Genomic DNA, 21,997 nt, shown 5'->3' with positions numbered 1-21,997 from the left:
ACACTTATAAAGTGTCAGGTGGGTTGAGGTTCAAATTTGGGTACTTTTGTGATCACTGGAAGCACACTTTATGTTTTCGCCATTGGTCTGAGAGCCATGTCTCTTCCATCAGCACCTTTCTCTTCTTTGCATTATCAGGTTTCTCCCCTGTGTGTGGACCCACAGTGATGACTCTGGAGATGTAACTGTTCTTTTACGTGAGTACCCAGAGAGCAGAACCCTGCTGTCTGCGGCCTGGACTTCTGAACGCCATCTGAGCAGTCTGGCAACTCCTTCATGCTCTTGCCCTCTCCTTTCCAAAAACATCAGTCTGCTAAATCATCCATGTCAATTTGCTATGACATACATCAATGTTGATGAGAGACAGGAACACTGTCGGGTAATTCTGAGCTGCCAGAATAATCAGCTGTATACCCAACATGGCTTAAAGGAGTTCTCAATTAGCAACATGCATCCGCTGAAGAACTTAGACCCTCATGTTTTTACTGGAGACTTTAATCCTGTAAGCAAAGTAGACTACAATGCAGGGACGCATCTCTATCGGAGTGTGGAGAACCTACACTGGGCCACACTGGCTGATTCACATTGCCATCCCTACTGTGGAAATGTAGACAACAAACTTGTTTTCCATTACAAGGGTACAACCCAGTGGTCCAAGTATTCCGTGGAAGGAGCCCCCTCCCCTGGTTCACCTGAATGCTGCCGACACTTCCCCCTCTCCTCGGAGCAGATACCACCTGCAGCACATGACATAGCTCTTCCCTCTGGTGCCAAAGTGACTCCATGGCTTTTCTCCTCCATAGATGTGGATGCCAAAAAGACCTTGAAGGAAAAGCTCAGACTTCACAGTATGAAAGCTACGGAGATTTGCAAGCCTCTCAGACCTCAGGCTTCCTTGAACGACCTGGTTGCAAGGGAATGTTCCCAGTGCCGGGCATGCCAGCAGTCTAGGAATGGTTGTTCCATTAACTGTTGCACTATACTCGTGCAGCACACTACCCTTCCTTGTGGACCATGGATGACACTGGGGAAGCATCGGCCATGTTTTTCTCGCAGGCTCACCAATCCAGAAGACATCAAACAAGAAGCTCAGAGGAGGTTGCAGATCAGAAGACAGAACAGCTCACCCAACTTGACCCTCCATTGTGCTAATGATGGCCAGGAGATGACCAAATCGCAAACAACTGGATCCTTAAAGGGATATGAGATGGAACAGAACACCAAAAGGACTCTGGAGCTGAGCAGGAAAGGAGACTGTAAAGAGAAGCTCTACATTCCAACTTTTGAAGAGTTCAAAAGGATGAGAATTAAGGGGACATGTTTCCTTGGTGGTAGCCATGAATCCGCACTAGACATGAAGGAAGGGACCCAAAGGTTAGAAGAAAAAAGAAATCAAAACCTCTTTTCAGATGCCCAGCAAGACCTCACCAAAGAAATGGTTACAACAGTAGATTATTATGATGATGTTTTTCATGAAAACACTGAGAGCACTTCTGGGTTAGTTGGCTATCAAGATAGTTCATCAACCTGGGACAGGAGTTTCTATCTAATGAATATGCCTATGGCTTGGGACAAGAACAACGAGATGCCAACATCAGATAGGTTCCCTGTCCCCATTTGCTCTAGTCCAGTCCCAAGATCACCTCTACAATCAGCTGCAGTTTCTGTGGAGGAAGGAAGGAAAACCTTTGCTGAAGGGGAGAAGCAGGGCCTGGATGCAGGACTGGATGAAGTCCTTCCCCATGCTGCACAGTGCAGTGCGCCTGAAACCCAGTCTTCTTGTTGCCCACTGCTATTAGAAGCAACAGATATATCCAGCTATGGAGCTAAGCTGCAGAAAATGAAGGATGAATTTATAGGTTCTGCACTTGACCTCATTAAAAAGAGGTAACTGACCATATTAGAGTTCCTGAGAGCAATTTCATCTGGAAAATTCTTACAAATGTGCTTACAAATTTAGCTGGCATTCTAGAACCTGCCTTCTGAAGTCAGTCTGCTGGGAACATGAAACAGCTTTGCTTTAATTAGCATAAAAACTAATGGGCAGTTGTTTTGGGCAGGTTTCCCACCCAGACCTGTGGCATTAAGATTCTGTAGCCAGAGATGCAATGCCAGGGCCATGCAAATTTATATTAGAGGACAATTATTATTTTCTTTGGAAAAATTGACTGGTACTTGTGCTTTAAGCTGAGGATTTTAACTAATTACCATATGTGTTGCAAAGAAAGAATTTTCCTTCGGGACAGATTTGCCCAGCAATTGAGTGGGGTGGGCAATGCATGAGGAATGGTGCTTTCTTCCTCTGGTCTGTGCTTTTTTGCTCACTTGCTTGAGCCAATTGGAGTAATTGAAATTTGGGGGGCTGTGTTCAAACCATGGTTTAGTGCTATGAAAACAAGCCTTGTTTCTCCTCGGCTCATGTTTCATATCTGGCATGGCCATGAGAAGATGATGAGAGGCTTCTGTTTTCATCTGAGATGGACTCATAGAATAGTAGAGTTGGAAGGGGCCATGAAGGCCATCGGGTCCAACCCCCTGCTGTTGCAGGACTCCATGTTACACCATCCTACTCAGATGGCTGTCCTGTTTCTTTTTTTAATATCTCTGGTGTGAGAGCCCACCACCTCTCTAGGCAGCTGGCTCCACTGTTGTATTGCTCTGACAGTAAGGAAACTTTTCCTGATATCTAGCCTGAATCTGGGTTGTCACAGCTTGACTTGATTATTCAGTGTCCTGCACTCTGGTATCACCAAGAAGAGGTCTTGCCCTTCCTCTTTGTGACAGCCTTTGAGGTACTTATAGAAGGATATCATGTCCCCTTAGTCTTCTCTTCTTCAGTTCTCTCAGTCTGTTCTCACAGGGCAGTTTTTCCAAACCCTGGATCATTTTTGTTGCTTTCCAAGGCACTGTGGTGATTAGATTAGAGTGTTGGCTGGGGAGCGATTAGGCGATTAGTGTTGGATGGGGACTTGGAAGATCTGTATTCTAGTCCTGACTCAGTTATGAAGTTCCCTGCTTGACTTTGAGCCAGTCACTGGCTCTTAGCCCAACTTACCTCACAGGGTTGCTGTTGTAAGTATGAAATGGAGAGGGAAAGAACCTTATAAGGAAAGCTTCCTTAAATGGGAAGGAAAGGTGAGGAAATAAATGTAATAGAAGGAGAAGAAGAAATTTATAGCTACTGACTACTCAGAAACTTCCTTTGAGTCAATGACTCTAAACGGTGGGTTTAGAAGTTTTCATTGGCAATGGAAATCTAATATATTGCCAGATTTCCAGCAGTGTGTATTTGAGGAAATGTATATTGATAGAAGGGGTGCTTCTTCACACTAGAGCTTAACATTTTAATCCCATATTTTGTTTATTATGAAGTAAGCCCCATCCACTGCAGCTTACTCCTAGGTAACTGTGCAGGATTACAGCCATATGTTAGAAACATGTGCTAGAAGTCTTAGGATTCACACTTACAAATTTTTAGAGGTCATATGAGGTCACTGAGTTACACTGTTGGTTTGTGGGATTTATACCTTACCTTATCACATACAGCCTCAAGGCCAGGAAACAGCATTTCACTGCCTTCATCCATTCTTCTATTTGCCACCCAATGGGGCTTCTTAGGATCATTCGAAGCCTCCTACATGCTGATCCCAAGGACATTGAAGATGCATCTGAGGCCTGTTATATAATATTTGCTAGACGCTTTCTGGATAAAATCTCTTGCATCCTCCAGCATAGTCTGATCCAGTAACATTTGGGTGTTTTTCAGGTGGTTCAGCTTGAGGATGTTGATGGTGTACTCGGACAGGTCTGTTCAAGCACACCTGCACTGGACCTTTGACCCTCTTGGCTTAAAAGAGCTAGCAGAGTGGGAAAAGCTAGGCAGGTGATCAATGACTCTTTACACAAGGCAATGGCCCCTATTACCTTAAAGAGTCGGTGGTGAGGCCATCGTGATGCAACCCTCTCTGAATCCAGAAGACCCTAATAATTTTAGGTTGGTGGCAAATAATTCCCTTCCTGCGCAAGTCCTTGAGAGGGTGCTGGCCAACCAGCTCCAGGTACACTTAGTTGTGAACAATGTGGATCAATTCCAGTTGGGCTTTGGACTGGGTTTTGACTCAGAACAGCCTCGGTTGCCCTATATGTTGACCTGTGCTGAGAGAGAGATGGAGGAGTGTGATCTTTTTTGGAACTCCTGGATCTTTTCGCAGTTTTTTATACCATTGGCTTTGGGATCTTTCTGGAGCGACTGGCTGAGATGGCAGTCCTTTTTTTCCTTTTTCTCAAGACTTAGTTTCTTGTGTGCAAAGCTCACTGAAGACATTGCCATGGAAAACACAAAATAAAGAAATAAAGGTGGACAAATTTTTTAGGATGACAGGGAAGATGGTTGAAAAAGAGGACTCCCAGGGCAAACATGTATTTGTGCTTATGTATATTAAACTTGCTATACAAATTCTTATTTGTTCAAGATCAAAACAGCAACCAGTGTAGGACAGGTGAGAAGAGATAAAGAGCACATTGGAAAATACAACCATAACACCTGTAGAAAAGATGGAGGAGTGTGAGCTGTCTGGGTTTCACCAAAAGAAAATCTTGCTCAGGGTAGAGAGGTGAATACAGAAGGTTCCATAATGAAATTAAAAATGGACTTGGACCACTGAGGATCCACAGTAGAAGAAGAGTATAGGGCATAGTTGGGCACAGTTTTCTGAGGCAGCCTGTTGGACAACATTCTTTACAAAATTGACGCCTGTAACCATGTCCAAGAACAGTGAGCCCATGCTTGTATTTCCCTACATGGTCTTACATGTTCTCATATTAACCATGCTAGCCTCTTTCAAATTAGATGCACTTATAACCTGATTATTCCTGCCTAAAATCCCTGTATCATCTTGTGCTAATTCTGTGCCATACCACCACATTCTCCCACCTGATAGAAGAAGACGGAACAAATGCAAAGCCAGTTGATTAAGGAACAAGGGAGACGATGTCATGAGGAATAATATACAAAAGATGAGTAGGCTGGTGTCTCATAACATTGGAAACATGCACAAATACATTTGTTTGACTATAGAAACAGATTCATTCAGCTGTGAGTTTCCACTTGTCTCAGTTGTCCATCACTTAAAAGCACCTCCTCTCTTTTTGATCCTTGTTTAACAATCTGCTAGGATGCCATATAACATTGGGAGACAGGAAGCTCCATCATCAGCTGCGGAATTGGATAGCACTGAAGTGCCATCAACCCCAACCTCCTTTTCCTCCCCGCGAGGCAGGATGATCGGCTCCATACAGATCAATCCAAACCAGTGTGCCATTTGCACAAAGCAGGAGTGAACAAGTGAGCTGTCCGTGGATCAGATTATGCCAGATGATAGTGGAAGTGAGCCAAGCCTTCACATGGAGAGTGAAATACTTATAAAACCCAGAAGGTCACAAACCCAACCTCATTCAATTTTTCTGCTCTTTCTTTTATATGCAACCTCCAGGCTACCTTGCACATTTCCTTTGGTGTTCCTTCCAGCTGACAATTTTACTGAAAGAACATTTACTTTGTAATACCATTTCAGCTGAAGTACATAGAAATCAGTATCAGCTCAAGGGTTACCAACATTTTACCTTGTAAGATATTCCTATATAACGATATATAGCTGGTGTTGCGACATTATATAGGATCTTTGTATCCTAATTTGGTTGTCTTTTAAACCTAATGTGTCTTTAAGCATCTAATTCTTAATATGCAAAAACAGGCATTTTGAAGTGGCCTTACTTGGCTGTTGTTCAGAGTCTAGAAGCAAAGGTGGTTTAAAGCTGTAAATGACCCCGGTTCTGGTAATCTCGGGGAATGCCTCCTCCCATAGGAAGCTCCACACCATCTACAAGGGAAGCCCTGATTCAGAAACTATGTTATGAGAAACAGGCTGCTTTACCGCCCAGCTCAAGCACTGTGGAATGCCCTCTCTTGGGATGTAGCCACTCTCCAGTCTTTACTGCTGAACATAGGTCAAGAAGAGCTTTTTCTTTCAAAGTTTGATCCAGATTTTTCTTGGGTCTGGTTATCCTGCTGTTTCCTTTAGATTTGTATGCTTTAGAGACAATATAGTTTATTACTTACATTGTATACTGCTTTCAGTTAAGTTTTGAAGAACAGGATAGAGGCATTTTAAAATGAAATTAAGAACTGACACATCTGAGATAGCAGTACAGAACCACTCCTTCCTTCACATTCTTGTGGAACTTAGGAAGAATATAAGAGCATGGTATTCTTACTTCATCTGCATAAAATCCAATCCAATCAATGAATAAAAGGCTGTTCTAGATACTTCCCTTCCACTCAGCCCTTTCTCCAATCTGTATATTATTTTTCAAGTTATATGAAGGCGCATTGGTAGTAGCCAAAGAGACATCGAATACCCATGTGCAGGAGACACAGGGAGGCTACTAAAATATTCTGTGATTTTCTGAATGTAGAGTCAGTATCAAGAATGGTTTGCGATTACTTGATGTAAACTTAGTCGAATTGGCTATCAATGGCTAGTAGCCCTGATGGCTATATACTACACCCTGTACCTAATGTGCCTGTGAATGCTCAGGACTTTAGGTTGGCCCCTGTGAGAAACAGATTGCCAAACTAGATGGACCTTTAATAAAGAGTTCAATTCAGTTCTGCAATTCCCAGCAAAATTCCCAAGACAGAAGCTATTTCTTGAGGGGAAAGTCAAGTCTCATGCGTTTGTTGTGCCGTCAATGAAGTGGAAATGTTCTTAAATCTCTTAGTTCATCAATGTATATAAAGTGAACTTGAAAAAAACAAGATACCTGTGAAATATTTATAGTCATCATTATTATTGTTAGTGTGGTCATTTTAGTGACGTGCTTATGGGTAATCCTGTAGGTGATGGCTACTTAGTTTTGTACATTTGCACTCACGTTCTCCCTCTCTCCCTCTCTCTCCCTCTCTGATCATTCTGGAAGCACTTGCTTGTATTTGTGATGATAGGAAAAAAGTTGTCTCCTGTCTTGGTGCCAACAAAATATCTAAGAGGAATGAAAGGAACAAAGAACTTGTGAGATTTGAACAGTACTGTTAAGCAGAAATCTTGAGGGATCAGACTTTTACATTTGCTAACAAGTTTCAGTTAAAATGCTTATAGTGTAGTACTGATGGAAATACAAGTGTGACATGGTGGGAAGAAAGAAGGGCCAAGGCATTGTTGATTTTGCAATCCTTTGTTGATGTTACAAGCCAGTCTGCGCATAGTAATGGTTCGCACCTTACAGATCACCTGCATCTTTTTAAAGATTTCCCTGTTTGCCGCTGGACTTGGCTCTGGCTTGCTTTTCGCGCATCACATTAATTGGATTGTGTCCCTTTCCTCACAGCTGCACTGCTGAAACTGCCCCTGACCCCCCCTCCCAGGGAACAGGTGAACTCAAGAAACCTGATGCCACTTTTGCGGAGAATCAACAACAGCCCACAGTGAGTTATGTGGCTTGGGGAAAAGAGGTGCTTTAGAAGAGTGAGTGTGTTTTTAAGGCCTCCTGCCATGGCATGGCATCTCTTAGCCGTTTTGCATGTTTCTCATTGCTCCTGGCTCTGGCTCCCCCACCCCACCGTTTCTTCCCCGCTTTTGCTTGTATCTCACCCTCAAAACCCTTCCTGCTTTCAACCAGTGGTGAAGGACCGGCTAATGAGTCAGACCCACAAAGCGTATCCACACTGTGGAACCCTTCCAAGTTACTTGTGACTGAAAGCGCCATCCTGCCTAAATCTCAGTCTCACTGAGTTCACTGGGGCTTACTCCTAGGTAAGTGGGAATGAAGTTACAGCCCAAATGCCACTGAAAGCACAAAGGTTCATTGGGACCAACTGGTCTGCTCATTTCAGTAGATCTTGATTGCAAAACAAACTTTAGCAGGATTTATCTGGAAATGTTTAAACTGGTTCAAAACTGGATTCATTTTCATGGCTTTACAAATTTGTAAACTGTGGCTATGTGAGAAGGTACTGAAAGTTCCCCGTTAGTATTCAATAGCACAGAAATGCATTTTCCATGTTCTTCTCGTTGGAGCCATGACACTTAAACCAATCAAAATGCCTTTAAACGTGTAATACAGACATGGTAAGCATTCAGTTTGTGTAACAGGCATGGAGAGGATTTCCCATTTCAACCTAGATCAAGCTCTCATTGAGTGGGGTCTAGTCAGTAGTTGATAGGTGGTCTGAAGGACAGCATCATCTTAGGCCTGCCTTTTCTAACCTGCTGCCTTCCAGATGTGTTGGTCTGTTGTTTGTACAATTCCCAACCAGCATGGCTTGGTTAGACTGGCTGGGGAGGACCACAGTTGCCTGGATGGCACCAGGGTGGCTTTGGCTGCCGTAGGACAGTCCATACTTTACTACGTTTGATTGCTCTTCCTGCTAACCCTAACCCACACCAGCCCACGAAAAATAGCACATTCTTTGCTGTTTTCTCTGTGTATACATCAAACAGCTGCACATAAATATCTCAAAAATGTATCTAGAATACTAAAAGAGAATATAAATCGGCCTGTCTGTCTGTCTCTCTGTCTGTCCAGCACTGCAAAGTGCCAGTCCTGTGAAATCTAGCATGCATTAGTGTAGGATGTATACTAGGGATGTGCCTCTTAGGGTGATGCTATTTAAATTAGTTTAAATGTATACTTGTGGTTGACACCTGCAAGGACAGAGTCAGTCACCAGAGGCTAACAGTGGGTAGCTTTGCAGTCCATACAGTTTTGTGTCAGAAGAGATAAGAGGCTGAAGAAGAGAAATCTAAACTAGCCTCCTTCCCCTTTCAGTGGGGCAGCCATTTCTTTGGGTGCGGGGAGATGATAGACCCCTCTTGCAGACTGCGATTGGGATATTCCAAGGCAAGACCTGTGGCTAGGCGTGTTAGCAAAACATCCGGTGGGTAGGAAGTATCCAAGCCTGACAGCTCCCTAAGATGTTTGGAAGGCTTCACAGCTCCAGAGGTCAGTAAAGGTCTGTGCCAAGGTCTTTTTCAGCCCCAGTGAAGCCACGTCTATTTGTCACTTTAATATAAAATAGCCACTCATTTTGCCTCTTTAACTGTGTGGGCATGCCTGGCTGCCAGGTAGAAACTGCTCAGTAGACAGGAGGAGGAACAGAAAGGCTTGGGAGCGGATTGATGGGATATCGGTGCAGAACATTGCCAGGTTTGGCCCAGGATACATATTTTGTGTAGGCAAAGCTCGCCCCCCAAGTCTCTTCATTTCCCTTTCCAGGCCTCCAGCTCCAACTGCCGCCGATCCAGCTCTGACATCTCCTACGAAACATCAGACTGCACCAAAGCGCAGCGGGAGTGTCGGCTACGGCCTCACTTCAGTGACCCAATGCCAACAGATGCTGTGAAGAGGAAACAGCTGGAGCTGAAGATAGCTGCAGCCGCACGCCAGCATGCCCAGAAACGCCGGCAGGAGAGAGACCCTGGTACGTCCCCTGCCTCTGGCTCAGTTTGAGTATGCCCTGGAGTGACCTCAACACCCTCAGCTCCGAGTGTGTTTTTAACATTACGTTAGCAGCCATCATTTAGTGGATTCTTGCATGACCCTGGCCCAGCTCACCACCACCTGTTCCTGCTGCAACACCCACAGAATATGCTCTATCCATGGTATTTTTTTATCGTGGGGTCTCTCCAGAGGAGAGGGGACACAGCAAGAACAGCAGCAGCAGTTTCTGCCCTTTGGAAAACAATCAAGACGCTGGCTGGCACAACTTGGGGGAAGTCTGATGCTGCGCTCAACGCACTCAGTGTAAGATACACAGGGCAGAGTAGAGGCGGTGGCTCTGGCAGTGCCCTCACGGCTTCCTGTAGCTCTCATGCTCTAGTACTTCAGCTTCGCACACAACAGAGCAAAAGCTGAGCAAGGCCTTGAGCACCTGCCTTGTACGTAGACCGAACAGATGGAGCCAACTGCTCAGCTGCTGGGAATTGGGGGAGTCGTAGCTCAACACATCTGAAGGGCAGTGGGTCAGAGAAGTCTGCAGGAGGAGATCCCCCTCCTCTTGTTCTTTTGGTTTATTCGGGCTGGGGAGCACTTCCAGCATGCCTGAGCCAAAGTGCCGGTGGGACGTGCTCCCTGAGGTTATCAAATGAAGGAGAGAGCTGTGGCCTAGGAACAGGAGGAGCCACTCCTTTGCTGGCTGGGGGAAGCATATTGAGGTAGCACGTGATTCACCGAGCGGAACACCACTGCGTAGCCATGCAGGTCATTTTAGCAGTGGCTTGATAAAGCTCTTGTTTTGGCTGCTCTCCTTCGATACAGATGCAGAAAAGCACCTAGGAAGCCACGTGGTTTTATGCCTGCCTGCATTCCCCCCCACTCTGACTTTCACAGATCTGTTCTTCCTTGGAGAAGGTGGGTTGGGAGGGAGAATTTTCACAGCAGTGGGGAATATTTCCTAGAAAGGTTTTAGGAGAGGGGGCATTGGTTTACCTTTGTTTTAGCTAAGGGGGCCAAGGGGGTGACAGGTTTCCTCCCAAAAGATGACAAAACAACAAAAAGATAGGCTCAGTCTTCATTTCTGGATGTGGGGCTGAGTTTTCTCAGGAACTCATGGAAAGGATCCCCCTTGTAGTTAGAAATGATGTTGACTCACTTCTTTATCTCTTCAGTCCCAGCGCTGGCCAAAGCCAACATCAACCATGGCAGCAGCCTTGATGAGAACCGTCGCACTCCGGGCAGCTCCTTCCGTTCCAGATACCGCTGGAGCAATGTCAGCAGTCTCAGTGTGGACAGCGGCATTGTGGGTGGGAGCGATGAGAGGGACAATCCCGATGCCAGCAGTGGAGGGTCACCAAGGATGAGGTTGGCTGAGATGGAGCGGGCAGACAGTGGCATCAGCCAGGTGCTGACCCGGAAGTGGCGGAACAGGGCAGCTGAGACCCTGACCTCTCTACAGGCGTGGGACGCGCACCAGCCTTGCACTGACTGTGGTGCGAGAGACTTCCCACTGGAGACCGATGTGCAGAACCAGAACAAGAGGCGGGCCACGCTCTGCGAGAAGTGCCTCAAGTGCCGGACGGAGCGGAAGGAGTCAGTGCTGGAGTTTGTCAATACCGAAGCCAGCTATGGGGAGGACCTCCGCATCATCAAAGAAGAGTTCTACCTCCCCATGCAAGCTGCAGGCCTCCTAACACAGGACCAACTGCTGGTGGTTTTCAGCAACATACAGGAGCTGATAGACCTGAACGAAAGCTTCCTGGAGTACCTCCAGGAAGAGATTGACCAGGCCTTTGAGCAGGTAGTGTTTCTGGGCTCGGGGTTCCCTTCCCTTTGGGCAGTCATGAGTTACTTCGTTCCTTTGGCTTTGTTAGCATGGCGCTTGCAGTTATGCCTCTAACTCGAAAGCCGCAATGTCTAATGATACACGAGGGAATTGTGAGTCTAAAGTATTTGGCATGTGTTCCGTTGACTATCTTACCCCTCCTTCAGAGGAGCCTTTCTCAAGATTGGAGGCCTGTATTTTCCCTTAATTTCAAATGTATGAGAAAACACCGGTCTTGCAGCTTGAAGGGAAAGCTGAGGATCAGATTGGATGCACAAGCAGCCTGCTCTGCTCCGGGAACAAAAGCAGATCGTGTGAATTCAGTAAACAATAGGCCAAGATCACTTGGAGAACAGGCATCTCAAAACTCCTGGGGTCTCAGCCATGAAATTTGCCCCCTGTGCTCCTGAACAGTCTGGGATGAGTTGTTCGACAGGTGGGTTTGCGTTTGCAGCACTTTCATGCCTTGCTCAAGCAACGGTGTGTGTGTTGCACAGTGAGGTCTACCATCAGTTTCAAACACGCACGTGTTTCCATTGGCCAAAGGAGAACAATGAGTACAGCGGATTGGTTGTGCTATCACCTAAGCAAAGCTAATGGTATTTACATGCTGCTGCATATTTATATTATGCCTTGTACTTTATCAGAAGCTCTGAGAGAGAAAAAACACACTTTTACCATGAAATTCATTTTACAGCAGCATCCAAGAAGGCCTTTGGGAGAGCAATTAAAAGCAGTGTTGCTTGCCAACAATTGCTGGTGGCAAAGAACAAACACGTGGCGAGTTAAATCCTTGTTATTTGAGCCATACTCCAAACTGGCTCTCTTCCTTGAACATAGTCAAGGTTATTTATAATTTCTTGGAACAGCAGTTCTGAAAATTCGTTAGGACAGCCCAACACCTTGTGCACAGCAGCAGGCACAGCAGCTCTTTAAGCTCTTTTGCAAGTCATGTGGGGCAGAGATACTATTTTGAAGGCACTGCAGCCATCTTGGCGAAGGTTCTCAGCGCACAAATGGAGCGTGTGCTTTTTGCTGAAGAAGGTTTCAGGTTCCCTTCCTGGCACCCCCAGTTAAAAGAAAAAAGAAAGAAAAGAAAGGACGGGAATCATGATCCTGGAGAATTGCTACCAGACAGAGTGGTCAGTGCAGGGCTGGATGGACAAACAGGGAAAAGCTGTAGCTCAGTGGGAGGAACACATGCTTTGTGTCCCCAGTTCACCCCGTGGCATCTCCAGGTAAAGCTGAGAAAGACTCCTTGCCTGAACTCTTGGAGAGCCATAGCCAGTCCGTGGCAGCAGTACAGAGCAAGATGGCCCCATGGTCTGGCTGGGTCCAGTCAGCTTCCTGTGCTGAGGAGCGTGCAAGTCTTTGGGCACATCATCCCAGCAAATAAAGAGTGTTGTGTACCAAGCTTCAGGCAATAGTGTCTCCCATAAGAATTACAGATTTCACCTGTGACCCCATGGCTGCAGTTCAGCATAGAGCTTACCGTGGAGAAAGTCAGTGCCTTTTTTTAACGTATGTGTGTCGTGGGCTGCAATCTTGTGCTCACTTACTACAAAAGAAGTTCACATCGTTGTATCCATCTGCTAAAAGCAAACCCCAATATATTCAGTAAACTCCACTTCTATGTAAACATGCACTGGGTCTGGTTTACTTATAATCAGTTTGTACAAGAAAATAGCTATAGAGTTATACTCCCCTGGAATGCTTATTCGTATTGATGTACATGTGCTTATAAATGATTAACTGGAAGAGGTTTTGATTGCTCACATCACAAAAGGATGCATCTTAAAATCTTAACCCTAATATTCAACAAGTAGAGAATTCCACCATAGAAAATTCTGGGATACACAGGCTGAACTAACAGAAAAAGAAGTGCATTTGCTTAATGGGGAGATGGTGACTGAATGAGACAACAGTCTGGTTTGACTGAATAATTTAACATTATGAATGAGCCCTATATCCATGTATCTGGCTCCTTTCCTCCTCCCCTTCAGCATGGCAAAATTAATTCCAGATGTCTTCAGTTAATCACAGTTTCCTGGTATTCCTGAACCAGGAAACGATGGTTACCAGGCTTGGAACAAGCCAGTACCTTAAACTGGCTTCATCCTGGGCTTTGAGATCCTGATTTGCTGAACCAGGTAACTACAGCTTTCCATTTGGATGGTAATGGGATACTGTAGTTAATAGAAGACTCCCTGGCTTACACCAAGAAGGAAGGGGAGGGTACAAGGATGGAGCATGTAGGCAAAAGATTCATGTGTATCTCGGCTTATTAAGGCAAGATATGATCATATAGATTGAGTAAGTGTGATAGTGTTGTTTCCAATAGCCACGGGAGACCCAAAGAGGAAATTGAGTTTGGAAGCTGAAGACAAGAGGCCACTTGTGCTGTATTCTGGAATCCGGTCTCAGCATTCCCATAACAAGAACTGAAGCAATGTCATTTTTTCAAATGAGAATTAGAGTCGTAAATGTGAACAGAATGCTGCAAGGCTTCACAAAAATCTGAAGAAAACTAATGTAGAAAATGAATGTTAATGAAGTTTTAAAGTTCAAGGAATTGAACCTCTTAAGCAACTTGTATTTTGACATAGCCTTGGTTCTCAAGTTTTGAGGGTGGGTGGGTGGGTGGGTGGGAGAACATATTCACAATTCAAAACCTGGGAATGCAGATCTTCTTCGTGAAATAGAACATTGACACTGACTTGTCAGTGAATTACAACACTGGCACTTTAACCTGAAAGAGGCCATCTGCCTGCAGTTTTAAATCCAGCCATTTCAAATGGCATGCTTTTTTGCTTTTGCTTTGACTGTTGCTTTTCAGGAATACTAACCCTCAAGAGCCATGGAACATACAGTAGATCACAGAACGTTCGTGCCATGGCAACTGACCCTGGCAAAAATGGGCACAGCATTCTCTTGTCAGTGAAAAAGACACACGTCACAACAGATAATTGTTAATCAGCAAGGAAGGATATCACAACATAAAGGCAGTCCCTGAGTTGTGAACGGGTTCCGTTCCTGAGGAAATGGACATTTGTCTTTAAGTTGAATTTGTATGTCAGTCAGATCATGTACTATATAGTGTCCCTTCACATTTTCAGGGTTGGGGCACAGGAAAATACTGTGAAAATGGAAAAAACATCCAAATATCTCTCCAGCCCTCCCCTGCAGAAGCTTATCAGGGCCTCCTCTTTGCAGCAAGGAGATGCCAAAGAGATTTCCTTCTCTGGATGGATGGAACAGGAAGGCCGGCTTTGGAGACCTCCCTCTCCCACCTTTCTCTTCCTCTCTCTTTGGTGATGCTTCAGAGGCTCTCCCTTGCTTCCCTTTTGCTTCCTCTCTCTCTCTGGTGATGTTTTAGAGGCCCTTCCCTCTCCTTTTCTGCTCTCTTTCTCTCTATGGTGATACTGTGGAGGATCTCGCTTGCTTCCCTTTTGCATCCTCTCTGTGGTGAAGATTATATTCTGCAGTAATTTTTAAAAAATGAATAGGCTTTAAGGCAGTTCATAAGTACAGGTTGTTCATAACTCAGGTGTTTGTAACTGAGGGACTGCCTGTTTGTTTCTCAGAGTTAAATAAATGCAAGCCATTTCTGGATGGTGTTTGTTTGTTTGTTTGTTTCTTCTTGACTTTTTTCTTTTGTATAAACAACTGTATTATTATACCAGTCAGCAGAAAAACTGTGATACCCAAAATAATTTTCAAATATGGATATAACCCTACAGTTGTTTTCCATTTGAGCCCTGTATGATCAAAACCATAAAGATGTCCATGATTCTTCCCATCATCCAGCCCCAAAAACATGCTGGATGCATGCTTGCATGGAAAAAGTAGCCTGTTTAATTGCATTTCTTACAGAGCAATTCTTCAGACAGGGGCAGAAAAATCGGAATTCAGAGGAATTGCCCCCTTTAAAGCTCTGCTGGGCTTGTACAGGCATAGAAGAAAAGAATGGGAAGCAACTTTTGGGGGATTTCTGCTCTCCCTCTCATGTGTGTGTCCTTGGTAATTTCCCTCCTGTGGGAACTAATGAGAGGGCAATAATGTATCCAAGCCTTCTAGTTGAAGACCTGTCTGGAGATTAGGAGGACAGTCCCCCAAAAGCGTATCGCCTAATCCGCACCTTACCTTGCACTCGGGTGGGGGAGAGTTGTCTGCAGTTAGATCTCACCCTCAAAGAGAACCTTTTTTCTTCTGCACTCTGAGGGGGACATACAACCTGTCTGGTTGTCTCCATGACACCCTCCTGGAGACGGTTGGTTTGCAATCTTAATTTCACAGAACCATTTAGTTTTTTATCACTGCTACTTCCTATATTATAGTTAACTCACTGCTCAACATTCAGTGTGTTTAGACCTTTTCCAGATTTCACAGTTTGCTATTCACATTTTTCCAATTGCAATAACAAATGATTTTTCAATCCATAACAATTACCAATCAATATTTCCAATGAATAATATTTCAGGAGTATCAGATAGTATGTTCTGCTGAGAAACTGAATGACTGAAAAAGCTTCTTCCTGCTATTGTTTTATATGCAGACACCTCTACTATATCTAGAAAAGAAGGGCTTTTAACATCCAGGCGTACAACTTTCCATATCAGTAATTCTTGTCATCCTCCATCTGGTGAGGTTCTACCTCTTTAACCCATATAGTGGGCTTTCTCTCAATGTTAAGCAAATAGAAATAAGTGCTGTCTTCCCCACACCTTGCCAGAGGCATTTCTCCATAATTCATTATTCTTTGTGCCATTGTTTTACATAATCAATTTCTTTAGAAAGAAAAATCATCAGCATTCTGTACATTCTTGACATATTGTCTGTTAACCAGCCTTCTGCAGGATCTGTTATTTGAAGAAAGTCACTTTTCTGAGCCTGTTTTGATGCATCTTTTCCAAGACATAATGCCTTGCTTGAAAACACTGAAATAAATGCAGCTGAGGACCTGGCTAATCTTTTGCAATTACTTGGTTATGCATAAAATGCCCAATGATCCATCCATTCCTATGGTGCTGACTTAATCTAGCATGCACATGACAAAGCACAAGAATCGAAATATGTACATTTGGTAAATCAAATCATGGAAATTTAGGGAGCAGTTCCAACCTCTATATCTGCTGGGTGGAAGTGGTTAAGTTGGAGTGGGAGTCCCCCCCCCCCCCCAGCCAAGAGGAGCTCTGCCACTCTTGCAGCCCCTCAGTATGTCCATGGATAGCTCTGCAGGCACAGATCTACTGATCCCCATGGCGCTTCTGGTGGTGGCTGGTCTCTAAAAGGGCTATTCCGGCATGGGTGGAGGTGCCACTGAGTTTGCATTCAGTGCCCCACAGTTTCCCTCAAGGGAACCAAGAGTGGGCCCTGGTGTTGATGGAAGTAATTTCATCCCATTTAGTTATTACATGCCTTTGTAAAGCCATCTGCAATCGAGAGGGAAGGCAAGAACCAACAACAATTATTGTCATATTAAAAAGCATACAAGATACACAGAGGAGTTGCTCAAAGATAGATAACTTAATTAGGACTTTATATGTTAAGACAAGTACCATGAACGGATCCCAGAATGTTTTGGCAGCCAGGACTGCTGGCACAAAATTGGGGTTCTGTTTTCAGGCTTTCTAGCTCTCATCAGCATCCAGGTGGCTACATTTTGTGTTAGCTGCAGCTTCCAGAGTGTCTTCAAAGCCACTCCCCCACTGCAGTGGTTTAGTCTGGAAGCAGCCACTGAAGCCAGGCCCAAGTGCTCCAGTCGGGGCCCACCGAGCAGCATTTGTAAAAGGCACTCCTACCTGCAGTCAATACCCAATCTTCACCAGGCAGTGAGGAATCGAGCAAGCCCCCAGCTCAGTGTCTGGTCCTTCAAGGGGAGTGCAGCCCCGTGCAGGACTAGTTTCACACCGCTATCTGATGCATTTCTCACATTGTGTGTTGGCAGGGTGATGACGACCTCATGACTGTGTGCATTGGTGAAATATTCCTGGAGTTTGTCAATATGCTCCCTGCCTTCCAGACATACTGTCTCCAGCAGTCCTCTTCAGTGAACATGCTCAATGCACTGGAAAAAGAGAAGGAGCTACTCAGGTGAGGAGACCTCTGTGTCAACATACACGTGGGCAGGTGTGTGTTGGGGGGTGTCCCCAAAAGTCAGGGCCAAGCGTCAGAATACGTAGCTCTGACTAGGGCTAAGGGGCAGGCGCTTTAGAGATTGTACCAACATAAGCATGCTGGAAGCTCATGTTTGGGAATAATGGACTTGTTGGCCTGTCTAACTAAGACTTTCTAGCACCTGAGCTGCTGCCACTAAAGTGGATTTGGGTTAGTGTCTTCTTAACCATGAACCTGTGAAGAAAGAAAGAGGAGCCCCAAGTCAACTGGCCTGTTGTGCTCCTGAGGAATGGATAGGAACTTGCACCCAAGAGCACATGGGGTGTGTCTTGTGGATTCCTGGCAGACCTTGAGAAGTTGAAAAAGCAGGTTATGATTCATTCATTTATTACTTTTCAGTGCTGCCCACAGTCGGCGCTTGCTGGGTGGTTTACAGATATTAACATGTTAAAGCATATACTGTTGTACGTGATAGAAAAACTGATTATGTACAAATGTATAAACAGCGGACGTGCACACATACACACACACATCTTGCTTAAAATCCTAACCTGGTGTAGTCACTGTCAGTGGGAAAAGACAGTTAGATTTAAGTAATTGTGGGAAAGTAGAATGTAGCCAACAGAATGTAGCCTCCAATTGCTGGAAATTTCAATTCTAGTCCAAGTTGCCAACTTCATCTCTGTTGTGAGGCATGGTCCTCCTCCTGAGTAAACCCACTGCTCCAGAATTGCTGCACATCTGTACTGTTGCACATCTCTGAGTTCATGCAGAGTGAAGTGTTGAGCTCTCTCTATCTCCTCCCGTCACTACCCAGCTTACAGCCTTTTCTCTTACACTGACCCAGAGGCAGCGCACTGTAATACCTTGCCAGCTGGCATCCCTCCCGTTGCTCCATCAATTGGCTTCCCGCCTGTCTCCTAGCAACTGGCATCCTCTCTTGCAAGGGAAGGACCTCTATATCTGACAGGCTGCTTCACTCCTGGGGCGCACCCTGGCCAGATTCCAAGTCCTCCCCTTTTCTCCCATGGGCAGATGGGGCCCTTATCAACCCCAGCCGCAAACCCCACCGCTTGCTTGGCTAACTCCCTGTTCCCACTGGATGGCTGGCTGTCACCCTTGTCCACTGGAGTAACCCTCCTTGTTCCTCAGACTTTTCCTGGCCTTGGCCTGATACTGTAGTTTGCTGCCATTCTGAAACTCCTTCCTCTTCACTGTCTCAATTCAAATTCCTATCAAAGCTGTAAACTGGTTGCATGTATTTTGGGCACCTTTTCCCTGTGTGCACGCACAGCAGTCTCCTCACATGATTGTAGGGATGCCAGGCTGAATGTGCGATGGGACAACTTCTGAAGAGGAAATACTTGAAACTGTTGTGGCCTCTTCACTTAGACGCTCCATTGTGTGGCAGTGATGGAGGAAGCATCTTCCACCTTACATTCCTAGCTTGGGTTACTTGTATGGGGGAGGAGCGGGGAGGTGGATCTGCTGTGCCTTCAGGCCCCAGGCCCCCTCCCCTCCAGCCATGCTGTGAAGTGGCAGTGAGGAGGCGGGAAATGAAGTGGGTGGTGCTGAGCCTTTCTGCCTGCTGTTGCAGCTACCTTGTAGCCACCATGGATTCACATCTTGTTCAAATCCATCCTCTGTGTTTTACATAAATGGAATAATATTTGGCAACTAAGTTATCAACCGAAATTTTAGAAAACCAGTGTCTCGCCCTCTGTTCGCTAGTGATTAACCCAGTGTGGGGACTTAAAAAGGCAAAAAGGTGGTTAGGATCTTGCGAATCAAATGGCACCATAGTTTGGTTGCTAGATGCTGCCCAGGCAGCCACAGGAAATGTGTCCTTAGGTTGGAGTAAAACTCTGACCCTGGCATGCTCATGCTCTGCTTCTGCAGCTGGCGTGGCTCTAACGGTGTGCCCCAGTGGCACTTCAGTCTCACCTCCTTGCAAGCAAGTGCAAAACACTCAGCTGAAATTGGTTGTCTCAGTATTTTGGAGGCCCAGAGTAGTGCCAAGCCAGTCCTCACCTCCAAGCTTCTTGCACCCTCTATTGGATCCATGTAATACCATAAGGTGGCTTTGAAGGACAGTGCAAAATGTTTATAAGGTTGGATGTGGCCCCCAGATCTGAGCTTCTGCATCCCTGATCTAAACAAATACAGTGGGCAAACAGAGAGCTCTGCCAGCATTTCTACTGCTGTTGTATAAGGAGGCTTAAAATCATTCTTTTTCTGAGCCTTGGTCAGGAAGGACCGGGTTAGCCGCAGGGCTGCCAGCACTCAAGTTGTTCAGTTAACTCTGGCAAAAACAAAACCCCAAGTGAGATGAGTGTGATCCAGAAGGATGAGTGGAAAAATGGTCCTCTTCCAGTGACTACCAATATGTAAGCAGCAGTAAAACATATGGTATCTAAAGATAATGGTGTCTGACATGTTTAGTGTTACATTTTTCCAAGCCTGCTTCCAGCAAATATTCTTTTTAAAATCCCTGCAGGATATTCCTCAATGTTTCCCAGAACGACAACACGGCACTTCGCCGCATGAACCTGCGGTCCTTTCTGATGGCACCACTGCAGAGGGTGACCAAGTACCCCCTTCTGCTGAGCCGCATCATCAAGGCCACCATTGAATACCACCCAGATCACAGCAGCCTGCGGGAGGCCAAAAGCCGCATTGAGTCCCACCTGGAGCACATCAACATGAAAACCAAGCAGGAAGGGAACTCCTGGACCCTGCGTTCCTTCCGCCAGGACAGCAGGAAAAACAGAGAAGTCATTAACATCGAAATGAGGGAAACCGCTATCAAGAGCATGGGCTGGCTGCGGGAAGAAACCCGCTTCGTCATGGAGGGGCCCTTGCAGCTTGCCCAGCCGCCTGATGGGCAGTGGGTGAAGAAGGGCAGCAAGGCCCTGAAGTTCCAGAGCATGCAGGTGCTCCTCATGGTCAACATCAGGCGGGCATCTGAATCCAGCTTTGAACCTGGGGATCCAGGGCCTGTGAAAGACGCAGTACTGGTACTTATCAAAGACAAAAACAATGGGAAGTTCAGCTTGCTCCGGGAGCCCTTGAGACTCAGTAACTGCGTGGTCTCCGTGGATCCCGACTGTGATGATACATTCGAACTTCTTGAAGTGAGGCGGGAGTCCTTCGTGTTCCGGGATGGTGACAAAGCACGGACTCACCACTGGTTCAGGCAGATACGGAGGTACTCTCGGGAGTTGGGCTCCTGGAAGAAGCGGCGTAATGCTTTGCCCAACATCATGATAAGTGCATCTCACAATAGGTCATGAGAGGTTTCTGCCTGTGAAATGACTCGGCTGTGCTCAGAAATTCCACTAGAACTGCTTTGGGATTAGACTCTCCTTTCAGTAGAATTGCACAAAGGAAGGACTTTACCTAGCCAAATAGCATCAGAGCTACCTATGACCATTTTCTACAAAGAAGGACTTTGAAAAAAGAACTATTTAATTAGTGTTTTTCAGTTTCTAGGAAAATTCTGCCCTGTTTTTAAACTTCTTAGATCTTCTACAAAGCCAGCCTAGAAACCTCACTGGGTTTACCTCTCTGGCTCTTAACAGCCTTTATGTCATCTCGCTCCCAGCTGTGTGGTTCCTATGTGTAAACACACACACACACACGTGCATATACACAGAGACAGGGTTGGATCCAGCAACTGCCTCCTATGGACAGAAGTGCTCTTCTCAAAGAACATGCTTCCATCAGAGTTTCAGGGATACCCCCTTCCCCTCACAGCTCACCCCATTCCATGTAGCAGTTTCAGGAAGTTGGAGGACTGTTGTGGGGAGGGGATGCGCACAACTGCTTCTGCTAGCCCAGCTGTGTGCATCCACATATGGATCCAAGCAACTAAAATTATAGGGGAGAAATGTGTACCTAATTCTGAGCTTTGGAACCACTGTGTGAACTGAAACTCGATTATCCTTCAAAGTTCTCACATCTCTGAATTTTCCAATCAAATAATACATATAAAATGGTGTGTATTTGGGGAAATAATGTTCACAATACTTTGTATTGGGAAAATTGCTAGCTGAAGGGGTAACTATGCTGGGCAGAATGCACATGCATTACAATGTGCACAAACATGTTCCTGACTTTTTGTGTGTGCTGCTTTTTAAAATACTGACAGGTCAGGACAAACTGAACTTAATGCTGGAAAAAGGAGGAACTGGAAGAAAGCAAGATTGAGACTTGTCCGCCACACACAGCTTTACGCACAAGTGGTCTATGCACATACTTCCTCTCCATGGCTAGTACGCAGCTTGTCTCCCACACCACCATCTCGGGCTTGAGGTAGCCCGCAATGGTCAGGGACTTCATATTCCACTTCTTTCTGTCAGCAAATCCACTGTGGTAAAAGTTCACACTGTGAGAAATCTTTAGCCTCTATAAGCCTACTACCAATAAGATACTAAATTCTACTACTTCTTTTGTGGGTGTCCCACATACTGTTTCTGGAGCCTCACAGTCCCTATATGGAGAAACACCACACAAAGGGGAAAAATACGAGGGCCCTGTTGAATCCAATGCCATAAGGGGCCG

At 45.5% G+C, this 21,997-nt stretch overlaps 1 protein-coding gene across 1 annotated transcript; it reads left to right on the top strand.

Moving 5' to 3' along the window:
* Positions 1-337: 337 nt before the first annotated feature.
* LOC123027546 lies at positions 338-20,727 on the top strand. Its single transcript, XM_044438480.1, has 7 exons — positions 338-907; positions 992-1,887; positions 7,387-7,483; positions 9,274-9,478; positions 10,665-11,293; positions 17,265-17,410; positions 19,932-20,727. Exons 1-7 carry the CDS (start codon positions 338-340, stop codon positions 20,725-20,727), a joined length of 3,339 nt encoding a protein of 1,112 aa, XP_044294415.1.
* Positions 20,728-21,997: the final 1,270 nt, after the last annotated feature.

Source organism: Varanus komodoensis, unplaced genomic scaffold (assembly GCF_004798865.1).
Source record: "Varanus komodoensis strain SLA01 unplaced genomic scaffold, ASM479886v1 scaffold32, whole genome shotgun sequence".
In the NCBI taxonomy this organism is placed as follows: domain Eukaryota; kingdom Metazoa; phylum Chordata; class Lepidosauria; order Squamata; family Varanidae; genus Varanus; species Varanus komodoensis.
This window is presented reverse-complemented; position numbering and strand designations above follow the sequence as displayed.

Coding starts and splice junctions, on each gene's coding strand:
- LOC123027546 (XM_044438480.1), top strand. CDS start 338: ATGACATACATCAATGTTGATGAGAGACAGGAACACTGTCGGGTAATT. Junction 1,888..7,386: donor CTTGACCTCATTAAAAAGAG/GTAACTGACCAT, acceptor CTTTCCTCACAG/CTGCACTGCTGAAACTGCCC. Junction 17,411..19,931: donor AAAGAGAAGGAGCTACTCAG/GTGAGGAGACCT, acceptor AAATCCCTGCAG/GATATTCCTCAATGTTTCCC.